A 12,416-nucleotide genomic window follows, 5' to 3' on the forward strand; every position below is an offset into this window, starting at 1 on the left:
TGCATACAGTGCCTAAGGATAACACGAGAGCATTGGCACACCTGAAACTGCATTACAGATGAGTGTGAGCTGCCACATTTGTGCTGAAAATCAAACCCCTGTCCTCTGCAAAAGCAGCCAGTGCTCTTAACCCCAGTCATTGTTTCATAAGAGTATGAAGCAAAAGACCAGTACAAGTAAATAAGATTTTTCAGTTCCCTTAAGTTGGTGTGCATATTTTATTTTGACCTCATCAGATTTCAAAAGAACAAGGCCTGGAAGTTCTGCCAGAGCATGATCCAATACGGGACCAAAGCTGGTATGTGAATAGAAAGCTCCGCCAGCGGCTGCACGAGGAGTACGGAGTGAGAGCCTGCACTCTGATTCAGTTCCTTGGCGATGCGATTGTTCTGCCAGCAGGAACACTTCATCAGGTACATACTTATATGATTCTGACACCCCTGTATGGAAAAGAACTGTTTAGGGGAAGAAATTACTCTGTATATAGGTAAAAACCAAAGACGTAAAGTAGGAAAATACACCATTGTATTTCTGTTAAAGTGTTATTTATAGTATTCAAAACCTAAAGCAATGAAATACTTTGAGGTCTTAAACTGTTAACCTCAGCTAGATTGCACTTTCACATATTTTCTATGTTTAGGAAATTGCAGTGTTTTTAAAGACCTCTTAGAGAAGAAGAAAGCTGCTGCTACTCACACTCACCAAGTCGATAAGCAGCGTGGAGAGCGGCTAGGGTTTGAATTCACCTTTAAGTGAACATCTTGCTTCTCTACCTCATGCCAACATAAGTCTAGCGTATTTAATGAAAGACACTGTGCAACTTATATAGATAGCTATCTACCCACAGCACTTAGGATCTAGGTGAACACCTAGCACAGGAGTGGTGGACACCTGGAGCTCAGTAGTAGTAGGGCTGCCGAAGTAAGAGGATCGCAAATTCAAGGCCCACCTGGGCTGCACAGCGTGACTTTCAGAATAAGCACAGAAGTCTCTAGGTAGACGAGTGGTACTGGAAAGAGTGGCCTAGAATAGACAGAGGTTGGTAATAAAGTATGTAAGGAAAACCTGAAAAGAAAAATAGAGTTTCTCCTTGTGTTTCTATATTTTCTACCCACCATCAACAGTTGAAAGGTATCAGATAAGGATTCTTTTACTTTTTTGTTTTTTAAGACAGGGTTTCTCTGTGTAGCCTTGGCTGTCCTGGACTCTATTTGTAGATCAGGCTGGGCTCGAACTCAGAGCGAGCCATCCGCCTGCATCCCCAAGTTCTGGGATTGAAGGCGAGCACCACTGCACCCAGCTACGATTTGTTTATTAAGGACAAAATTTCATTTTATTATTATTGTCACTGCCTGTTGCATTTATAGTAGTGACAACTAATCTTTATTTTTGATATTGGGTGTTTGTTTGTTTAAGTAATCAGATTTATTATTTTTAAATCTTAAATATCATTTATGAGACTAAAATGTCAACACGATACGCTTTATTCTCCACAGTAACTTCCTAGAAAGTATTTTGGTTGGTTGTTTTTCATGGGCTCATGATAACTTAGAGATGTTAGTCAGTGTCATTTATGTTGAGTTGGGATTCGGTGCCCTATATGCTGCTTATCTGTGCTAGCCTTATCAGAAAGTAGCTAACTTGTACACAAATGTAAATGACTTCTAAGAAAACCGTCGGCGGTAGAAGAAAAATATAAGCCTACTTGATAATAGAGAATAAATTTACTTTGCAGGTCCTTGTTTGCATGTCTAGCTTATTATCAGTGTGGTGATTATCACTGTTTGAGCCATCTGAGGCAAGCTGGCCCCCTGTCAGCCATCCAAATACTGGGGTGTTTGAAATATAGCAGAGTCTTGCTTTGCAGACCAGGCTTTTCCTGGCACACAGTGGTGGTGCAGCCTCAGGCTCCTAAGTGCTGGGATTCCAGTTGTGTGTCGCCATACCTCACTTCAGTGTTAAGTCCTCTTAAAGTGGACATTGCAGGCTCAGTTATGTCCCAACTTTGTAAATTATATATGTGTATGTATTCCTGTGTATGGTATAACCAAGTGAGTACAGGTGCCTGGGGAGGCAGAAGCTTGAGTTATATAGGTGGTTGTAGTGAGCTAATGCTAGAGGTGCTAGGAACCTAAATTGAGCCCCTGGAAGAACAGCAAGTGCTCTTAACTGCTGAGCCTTCTTTACAGCCCCCCTCCCACATCCCCACCCCTGCCCTCCTTTTTTTGGGGGGGGGACATGGTTTCATGCCACCTAGGCTAACCTGGAACTTACTGTATTGCATCACTAAGAATGACCTAGTACTTGTGTTCCTTTTGTCTCCACCTTGTGCTTTCATGAGAATGCCATTTCATTGCACTCAGACCAGCTGTGATACTCACGACTGTAACGCCAGCACTCTGGAAGTGAGGATGATTTGTCAACTTCCCAGCCTGCCTGAACGACAGTCAGACCCTCTTTCAATAAATACATAAATACTAGTAATAGAATCATACAATGTGTTATTTAAAACATTTTTGTTTTGTTTTAATTTGTGCCTGTAAGAGTACAGGTGCCCCCAAAGCCAGAGGCAGCAGATCTTCTTGGAACTGAGGTTGCAGATTACAGTAAGCCAGCCACGTGACATGGGTATTGGGAACTGGACTCACATTCTCTGTAAGAGCAGTGCATGTTCTTAACCAGCCATAAATGTTCATGAAGTCCGGATTTTCTTGACAGTGAATTTCAGAGTCATCTGTAGTGTATGGAACAAGTGGTTCGTTTTGTTGGTCATCAGCTGTGTCAGCAGAGGAATAGTTTTTAGTCTTTTTGTCTCTCCAACTGGAATATGTTTTGAGTTTTTTCCAGTTTGGGCAATAAGTAAATGTAAATAATTATGTATAGGCTTCTATGCTGACATGGCCTTTCATGTTCATTAAGTAAATATTGGTTAGTGGGATTTGCCTGCTCAAATGATGTGTATGGCTAATTTTAAGAAGCTCCCACTGGCAGAGAGGTGGTGGTGCACACCTTTAATCCCAGCACTTGGGAGGCAGGCAGATCTCTTGAGTTCGAGGCCAGCCTAGTCTACAGAGTTAGTTCTAGAACAGCCAGGGTTACACAGAGAAAGAAACCCTGTCTTGGAAAAATAAAAACAATAACAAGAAACTCCCACTGTTCTCCTTACTGGCTGTATCTTTCCCCCACACCAGTGTTATATCTATTTTATTTTCGCTGCTTCCTCTCTAGCCCCTGCTACTTTCAGATTTGTTTTTTAGAATGTGGACGTGGGCTGTGAAGGAAAAGACAGGGTTGAGATGGCATTGTTTGTTTAGATGGGGCTGGTTTCAGATGTGCAGTGATCTTCTGATCCGTTCCCAGTGTGCTTTCCTACTGGAGGGCTTAGCCACACACATGGTGCCACACCCCCCCTCAAGTCTTTCTGATCTCTAGAAGTCAGGCTTGGGAAGAACATGGACTTCCACACTTCCAGTCAGTCTGATGTTACTGTCTAGGGCCACACTTTGATGCTTAAACTACTGAAGCATGGAACACTGCATCACGGGGCCACCACTGTGAAAGCAGCAACATGCTGCTCTGGCCGCTTAGCCGCGAGTAGAACAGACACTAGGAAGACAGTGGCATTTACACTGTTTGGCGCAGTTTAAATATTTATTGTATCAGTTGGAAGTGTGATGGCCCCAGGTCCTGTTAGATTCTAACATTCTAACTTATGAGTTGTGTTTTTAAACCTGACAAAGTATGGGAAGTTACATCCATCCCTAGACAGAGCAGCTGGACCTTGACTCACTTTCTCTGTGCTGTAGTGTTTGAATGCCCTGTAAAATTGAGATAAGAACAGGGGCCTAGACTATGAGGCTCAACACCCCACCCCACCCCACCCCCCCCCACCACCATACCACAGCAGGGAAAGAAACAGAAAGTCTTTACTAAGAAGTTTGCCCTAAGTCTCTAGACTGTTTAGCATTTATAATGAGTGACTGGATTTTTTTTTTTAAGAGTTGCAAATTGCCTACATTTGAATGACCAGAAGAAATGTGTGGCCAAACCTTCTTACATAACATTTTCACAAACAACCAAATACGGTATCAATATAATAGTGAACCGTTAAAAAATATATATATATGACATTCAGACTATAAACATGAAAAGCTGTTTCCTGCCATCCCCCTCTCCTGACTACAGCCAGTGTGGTTAATGACATAGATGGCAAAAGGAAAGGCATAGATGCAGTGGGAAGCTTATCAGTGTTCTGCTTTAAAACTTGAATCCTTTCTTCAACTCTCAAGCTTTTAGCAAAATATATCAGATAGGGTTTGTTAGAAACATATACCATCCTGTGAGCATTAATACAAGTTGGCAGTCTGGAAAAAGAAAAAAACAAAAAACAAAAAACCTTAAAGCAGCCATAAATCGGCAGTGCTGATACAACCTCTCCAAGTTCTAGGAGGTGACACAAAGCCCGGAAGAACCAGGAGGCCTTTTCAGAAGAAGGTCTCTTTAAGGGAATGTCTGTCAGCATACAGCTGACCACTGAAAACCATGGAGCTGAGTCTTCTTGACCACAGCCAGCAAGAAACACAGCCAGAAACTCTCTGCAGAGTAACTGAAGGACAACTGCAGCCCTCAGCAACCCGTGACGCCAAACTCTAAATCAAGAAGACATTACCGAAACTCACATAGTGATGTTGAGATGACCAGAGTGGTGTACACGTGCACAGAAACAGAAAAGGGTGGTTGTTGAGAAGAGAAGGCGCTGACAGAATTGTTTCTAAGGAAGCCCAGACCTTGCACTTACTGGACCACACAAATAGCTCAAGGAACTCATGGGTAAAAACTCTACAGGAAACCACAAGGAGATGGATGAAGAGAATAAAAAGAGCAAGACATTGACCAAAGGATCTAAGTGAGAATTTTGGAGCTACAAGTGATTTTAGGTCATGCTAGAGCTAAACACATGAAAAGGTAATATGCTAAGACTCCTGAAGGACTCACTCTCCCCACAGCATGCCCAGATAAGACATGGGAGACACAGGGCATTGGAGACTATTAGCTGGTATGAGAGAGTTAATGTAGCAGTGTAAAGCGTCTGTTAGACAAGACACCACAGGAGTTGGGCTCCTGTTGACTTGCCATTTATTGGCTGATTTGTCTTGGGACAGGAGCTGAGCATCTCATCCATAGTCTACTGTTCTGAATAGAGCATCTGTTCCACAGACAATAAGGAGGACCCAGTGAGACTGTACAGAAATGCTGCACATGTGAGGCTCCCACTGTTACTCTCCAGAGGAACCAGCAGCCTAATGAACACAGAAACAGAGCGCTTGCTTTATGGTGCTACCAACTTGTCAATAGAGGCACAGTGCTTGAGTTAAACAACTCTGCCGACTTCAGCAGCTGTCCAGGTGGTCATATGCCCAGAGGAGGAACTCTAGCCCCTCTGGAATCCCATCACCCTGTCATCAATAGATTCTTTGCCACAGTCTCCATTTCCCACGTACTATCTGCTTCATCTCACTCTTCCCAATTAAATTTGTTTTTGCAAACTTAAAAATTAGAATAAATGTAAGTGCTTAGTTTTTCAGTTGTTCCTTCTTTCCCAGGAATTTTTATGGCATTCTAAAACATCATTTGAAGACAACCTAAAGACAATAAAAGAAAAAAAAAATCTCATATTAGATCCACTTGGGCCTTCCTCTGCTATACAGAGCATTGAGAGAAAGCAGTTGTTAGGAAGAAGGATGTACATATAAAAGGTGTAACTGCTAAACACATTGCATAATGCTGACTGGCTCCCAAAGAAAAAGTGTTAGTTAACAAGGAGAAACTGTCTTTTAAAACTTAAAGTCACATGAGATTGGATAGTCTCTTTAATTGGCTAATTTGAAAGAAAGGCACAAATAAAAAATGTGGAACAATTCTGAAACTCATGCAAGCTCAGTAGACTATGTGGAACTAAAGTTCCCACCCAGTGCCTAGTGTATGAACTGAGTTGCATTTCCTTTCCTTCATTCTCTGAAAAAGACCAACAAAGGAATAGCAACAACACAGATCAACTGATCCTTACAGCCTCTCTCCTTAGCAGTGTTTTAAAATAATACATTTTTAAAAGCCCGTCTAGGCAATATTGACAATTTAGGATCTTATTAGCCTCTCCAAAGGATTCCTGGAAAAGTCATTTGTTTTTATCATTTAAAAATACTTCATTTATAAAGTCACTTCACATGAAGCTTTTTGGTGACATAACTCTCATTAAAGTGTGGTCTTCAGCTCTGAAATCCATTTGATGTTTTGGGAAAATTCTCTGGTGGAATTGTCCTTTGTATTTATTCATTTTAGACAGCTTGGCTTTTTTTTTCCCCCTTCCACTGTAACTGTCTGTTCTGAGATTTGCATTTCACATTTCTTTGTGAATAGGTACAAAATTTTCACAGCTGTATTCAGGTGACTGAAGACTTTGTCTCTCCAGAACACCTCGTACAGTCCTTTCACTTAACACAGGAGCTGAGGCTGCTGAAGGAGGAAATCAATTATGATGATAAATTACAGGTAAGAGTGCTCCCAGGAGATCAGGGAGTTTTGGTGTTTTGTGTTGTTGGTGGTGGAGGTGGTGGTTGTTTGCTTGCTTGCTTTTTATATTCAGAAAATAGGATGTACAGATTCCAGCTCAGGCAGTGGCTGCCAACTTGGCACACTAGGGAAGCCACAGTCAACACAGCATGGTTTTACTGAATCCACTGACTGGCGCAGAAATCCTTCTCATTAAAGCTATCACTTTCCGTTTTCTTGTTGTTGTTTTAGTTTTTCGAGACAGGGTTTCTCTTGTGTAGTCTTGGCTATCCAAGACTCCCTTTGTAGACCATGCTGGCCTGGAACTCAGAGATCTACCCACCTCTGCCACCCTGAGTGCTGGGATTACAGGTATGCACCACCACTGCCTGGCTCTATCACTTTATTTTTTAGTGCATGCCCTACAGTCCCAGCACTTGGGAGGCTGTGGCAAGAAGATTACTGTTGAGTTTAAAGGTCACTTGAGCTACATTGAAATCTTACTGTGCGCGCGCGTGTGTGGGTGTGTGTGTTATAGTTTTTAACCAAGCAGCCATCCTTTCTGAATTTCTCCCCAACTCAGTGATGCAAATTGCGTCTCTTTCAGGTGAAGAATATCTTGTATCATGCAGTAAAAGAAATGGTGAGAGCTTTGAAGATGCATGAGGATGAAGTGGAGGACATACAGGACACTTAAGTGTGGTTGGAACTGGGATGCCTGTTGAGTGACAATAGGTTTGACTTGAGCTCCATTAAACCATCAGTGCCAAGAAATTCTCTTTGTAGTAATTACTTGCTACTGACACCATACCAGTATAGCATTATGTCACAGCCCCTGTGATTCAGTGCTACCTATAAAACAAGCTGAATTTAAAAGCAGCACTAGATAGCTGCTCCTGTATCATAGTGTATCTGATGTTTGTGAAGATGCCAGATTTAAAATGATGTATTTATTTTTGGTAAAAAACAAAACAAAAAAATCTATGCTATATTGTTGATCAAGTGTAAATGTGCTCTTGTACAGTTTAATAAATAACCGATATTTTTCACTACATTGAGACAGTTACTGTGAGACTAGGACACAAACACCAGCTGTTGCCTGCGTTTGGAAAATTGCTGGATTGCACAGCAGTCATGTCATAATCAGAAAATTACTGCCAAATAATTGTAAAATGTGTAAAATACAAAGTATATAAAGTAGATACTAAACTCAGACACTTCAATATTTTGTTGAAGCTATTGACTGTACAATTAAACATTTTCAAAAGGTGTAATTTATTTAAAATTGTCTCATTTTGGTAAAATTTATGTGAACTTTTAAAGCTAAATATTAAACTTAATATGCTATGTAAATATATACATATATACATTTAAGGATGTATTTTTTTAAAACATTGGCTTGCTTTTGTTAAAGTGCAAGTGTTACATATGGCTTTGTACATTACAGTTGAAAGGGGTTTTACATTTTCCATTAAAAGACTTTTATCAAGAAGCTGGCTGTTAACACTTCTCCCTGTCTGGTGTGACTCTGCTAGGATAAAGCGGAGCTGGCAGCCATATAGTCTGACTAGGAGCTTTGCTGATCACTGCCCTGGCTGGTGCCTGAGGCTAGCCTTCAACGCTAGACCGTGTAGTTCTCCACGCTCACCTGCCCAGGTTGGCTGCCTTGCTGGTTGATTTTTGTCTATCATCGTTTAGCTTCCTGTGGGTTGTTAGGCCACACATTTTCCCCCAGGCAGGGTTCAGCCGGGAGTCTGATCAACTCACTCCACATTAGTAACTTAGGCCTGACACAACAACTAGTGAGATGATGAGTGCTAACCACTTGCCAGGAGGAAAATGTGCCGAAGACCATTTTACATGTGAGCTTTGTATGTCGTATGTTTTCAAATGTGCCTCAGCAGAGTCTTGGCTGCCTTGGAGCTTGTTGTATAGTCAGGTTTGTCTCAAACTCAGATGCAGCTGCCTCAGCCTCCTGAGAGCTAGTCAAAGAGTGTGCCATCATATGCTGCCTGAATACATTTGATAGGAAATTAATTTAAAGCCAAAGTATTAGTTCTGAATATTTCTACCCACTGGTTCCCTAAGGTCTTGCAGGAGTATAATATTTGTGCTATTTTCTTTCAAAAAGCCTTTAGTTCTGGCTATTCCTTGAGGCTCCCCCTGTTAACTGTCTACAAAGACTTCATACTGGAAGCGGGTACATTAAGCTAGGTTACAGTGGCTTTCTGAGCAAAAATACCTGATTCTAACCATAACTCGCTAAGCGGTCATATTCCAAGGCAGCAACCTAATGCTTCCTAAACCTCGCCAGAGAGAACACAGCATTTCCATCATCAAAAACACCTGCAGACTTGGGAAGAAGGCTGGCTATTGGACAAGATTATTTTTTTAAAGACATGTTCTTACTGAGACTTGGGTCTGGCTTTTTAGGCCAGGCTGGCTGACCAGTAAGCCTCAAGGGCCTCCCTATTTCCATCTCCTCAAGTCCTCATCGTCACCCAGCAAGCTGACCAACAGAGCTGCCTCCCCAGCCCCTGCGGCAAGTTACCACATTTCAGCTCTACCCTTGTGGTTGACTGTGTTGTTCCTCCTATGAAAATGTCTTACTGTATCCATTGTCATTGTGTCTTAGTGTTCTATTGCCATGAAGAGACATGACCACAGCGGCTCATAGAAAGGAAAACATTTCACTGGGGTTGGCTTACAGTTTCAGAGGTTTAGTCATCCATTATCATCATGGCGGGAAGCATGGCAGCGTTCAGGCAGACACGGTGCTGGAGCAGGAGCTGGGAGTTCTACATCTGCATCTGCAGGCAGCAAAAAGTGAGACCTCAGAGCCCACCCCCAGGACACACCTCCTAATGTCACTCCCTAGGGGCCTACAACATTAAAGTGATCTGAAAGCTGGAGATGTGGCTCAGCTTAAAGTGCCTGCTCTGCCATGAAAATGGGTTCAGATCACCCAGCACCATGTAAGGAGTGGGCTCTCCCTCCAAAGGAATGCTTCCTAGGGAGTGAAGACAAGATAACTTGAGCTTGCTGGTTCCCAGCGGCTCTGAGGTTAAGAGCACATAGCGCTCTTCCAAGGATCCAAAGTCAGTTCCCAGGTTCCACATAGGTGGATGACAACCACTTGTAACTCTAGCTCCAGGGGATCTTACACTCTGTTTTGGATTCTGTGTACACCTGTACTCACACACACAAAAAGAAAATAAATCTTAAAAATAAAAACATGCTCCATATTCAGGTAGGAACCCTGCCTCAAAAGAACATGAGCAATGAGGGAGGGCACCCAGTATGTGCCATCACCACACAAATATCCACAAAAGAGAAAATAAATTAATTACCTGAATGTGTAGGACAGTTTGAGAAAAGCCAGGGTCAGGCTTTTATAAAGTCACTTAGTACATGTGGTAGTCCTTACCCTTTGACCTCCAGATGGGTCTTCTCAACTAGTGAGTACTGATGTGTCTAAGTCTATTTCTTCGCTGCCCTGTATTCTGAGATGGCCCTTTCAAGCCATATGCTGTCTTTTGGCTCATGAAATACAGGCTTAAGTGTATCTAAATAAGATCAGTGACTGGAGGAAAAGCTCTCTTAAATACTTGGAAAAGTATATAGGATATGCAGGCATTGATGCATGGATGCCGGGCCAGGCAGGAAGGAGGCAAAGTAATACAAGTTAGCTAGTGCTCTATGGTTATTCAATCCACTCTTCACTGTGCATTGGGGTACAAAGCCACGTGTTGCTCATCTTATGTAAGATCCAGATGTTGACTGGTTGCAAGTTAGGACATTGATGATGACACAATTAGATGGCAGTGTCCCTTGAAGCCACCCGAGTGAAGAGTATGCAAAGTACTTAGGTTCCCAAAATAAGCAGTCTATATTGAGATGTGTTCTTAACTCCCTGTCCTGACTAGGCTGACCCTGAACTTGTGAGTGCTGGGGTTGCAGGCTTGCACCACCATAGTGTTATAGTGGTAGTGTGCTAGAGCCCAAGGTATGCTGAGCCCCATACTGAGCATGCATCCTACCAACACAGATCCCAAGCCCTTAGCTGACTTAAACAATATGAAAATGTTAGCTGTCCCTGAGTCAATAGTGTGTAAACATTTGAATTTCCAGTCTTAGCTAGGGAGGTTTTCACAGCTGACCCCATCTGGGACCTCAGTGAGTACTGTGTTATGATTTGGTGGTAGGGATCTAACATGCACAAGACCTTGGTTTGACTCCAGCACCACAGAAAAGTAACTAGTCATTTACAGGGTCATCCCCTGGATGCAGCTGAGACTAGAGGTTTGCTTTTCTGTGTGGGAAGGTTGAAGCTGCATCTTAGGTCCAACACCACTTTCCTTGTCCTTCATTTCCTGTGGCACATGTGTGGACGTCAGAGGACACACTGTAGGAGGGGGCTCTCCCCTTCCACCATGAGTTCCAGGGATCAAACTAGGATCATCAAGTGTGGCATGCTTACCTTACCCACTGGACCTTATATTTAAGTGAAAGGTCCCACTCACACACACTTCTGATCCCCCCCAGGAACCTTGAGATTCAACTAAGGCAACCAGACTTTTTGAAGAAAAGTCCAGGCTAGTGGCCAGGGAGATGACTCTGGTTAATAGCACTGGCTGCTCTTCCAGAAGACCTAGGGTTCAATTTCCAGCACCTGCACAGCAGTTCACTCCTGTGACTACTCCATGTATCTCATTTATTTGGGTGGGTGGGTGTGGTCAGAGAACAATGTGCACCAATTGGTTCTCTCTACCATTTGGGTCCTGGGGGATTAGTGCCTATACCCACTGAACCATCTCACTCTCCCCCTCCCCAGCCCCCCATTTCTTAAGCGTTTTGTTCTCTGTGTCACCCTGGCTCTCCTAGACTCACATTGTAGACCAGGCTGGCCTCAAAACTCACAGAGATCCGCCTACCTCTGCCTCCTGAGTGCTGAAATTAAAGGTTTGCACCACCACACCTAGCTTTCTTTCTTAAACTTTTAAAATTGAGTTTTTCTATCTATTCTACACTAGGCAAAAAGATCTGGAGTACAGTCAGTAGCAGAGTGCTTGCCTAGCCCTGAGTCCCACCCGCAGACTGCAAAGAAGGCCTCAATCCATTAGATCCTTCCATACTGGAAGACACAAAACTAGTTTCTGTCATTGTCCAGCAGATGGCACTATTAGTCAGCAGTGGTTTCTAAAGGGGAAAACTGAAACACAAAGCAACCCCTTTTCTTTAAAAAACAAAAAAAGCGAACAAACACTAGTGCTATTATATATTTCCCACCAACTAAGAAACAAAATAACCCAATTAAAAACGAGGTGCAGAACTAAGCAGGGAATTCTCAACAGAGGAATCTCAATGTCCTTAGTCATCAAGGAAATGCAAATCAAAACGACTCTGAGATTCCATCTTACACCCATCAGAATAGCTAAGATCAAAACCTCAAGTGACAGCATATGCTGGCGAGCATGTGGGGAAAGGGGAACTCTCCTCTATTGCTGGTCGGAGTGCAAACTTGTACAACCACTTTGGAAATCAGCCTGGCACTTTCTCAGAAAAGTGCCGCAAGACCCAGCTATTCCACTTCTGGACATATACCCGAAAGATGCCCCATCATACAAAGACATGTGCTCAACTGTCTTCATAGCAGCTTTATTCATAATAGCCAGAATCTGGAAACAACCTCGACGGCCCTCAACCAAAGAATGGATAAAGAAACGTGTGGTATATTTACAAAATGGAATACTACTCAGTTATTAGAAACAAGGAAATCTTGAAATTTGCAGGCAAATAGATGGAACTAGAAATGATCATCCTAAGTGAGGTAGATAACCCAGACCCAGAGACACACATGGTATGTA

General features: G+C 42.6%; 1 protein-coding gene across 4 annotated transcripts in view; it reads left to right on the forward strand.

Annotated features, from left to right (window-relative positions):
- The window catches only part of Jmjd1c (jumonji domain containing 1C), a 160,550-nt gene extending 152,498 nt beyond the window's left edge, over positions 1-8,052 (forward strand). For 3 of the 4 annotated variants that reach the window (XM_051153179.1, XM_051153178.1, XM_051153180.1), the window contains 3 exons: positions 237-413; positions 6,418-6,549; positions 7,157-8,051. In XM_051153179.1, the coding sequence (XP_051009136.1) occupies positions 237-413; positions 6,418-6,549; positions 7,157-7,246 (399 nt within the window). In that variant the 3' untranslated portion in view covers positions 7,247-8,051. Of the gene's footprint in view, positions 1-236; positions 414-6,417; positions 6,550-7,156 lie in introns of all 4 variants that reach the window. The other variant, XM_051153177.1, reaches the window with a different exon arrangement.
- Positions 8,053-12,416: the final 4,364 nt, after the last annotated feature.

The sequence above is a fragment of the Acomys russatus genome, chromosome 11 (genome assembly GCF_903995435.1).
Source record: "Acomys russatus chromosome 11, mAcoRus1.1, whole genome shotgun sequence".
In the NCBI taxonomy this organism is placed as follows: Eukaryota; Metazoa; Chordata; class Mammalia; order Rodentia; family Muridae; genus Acomys; species Acomys russatus.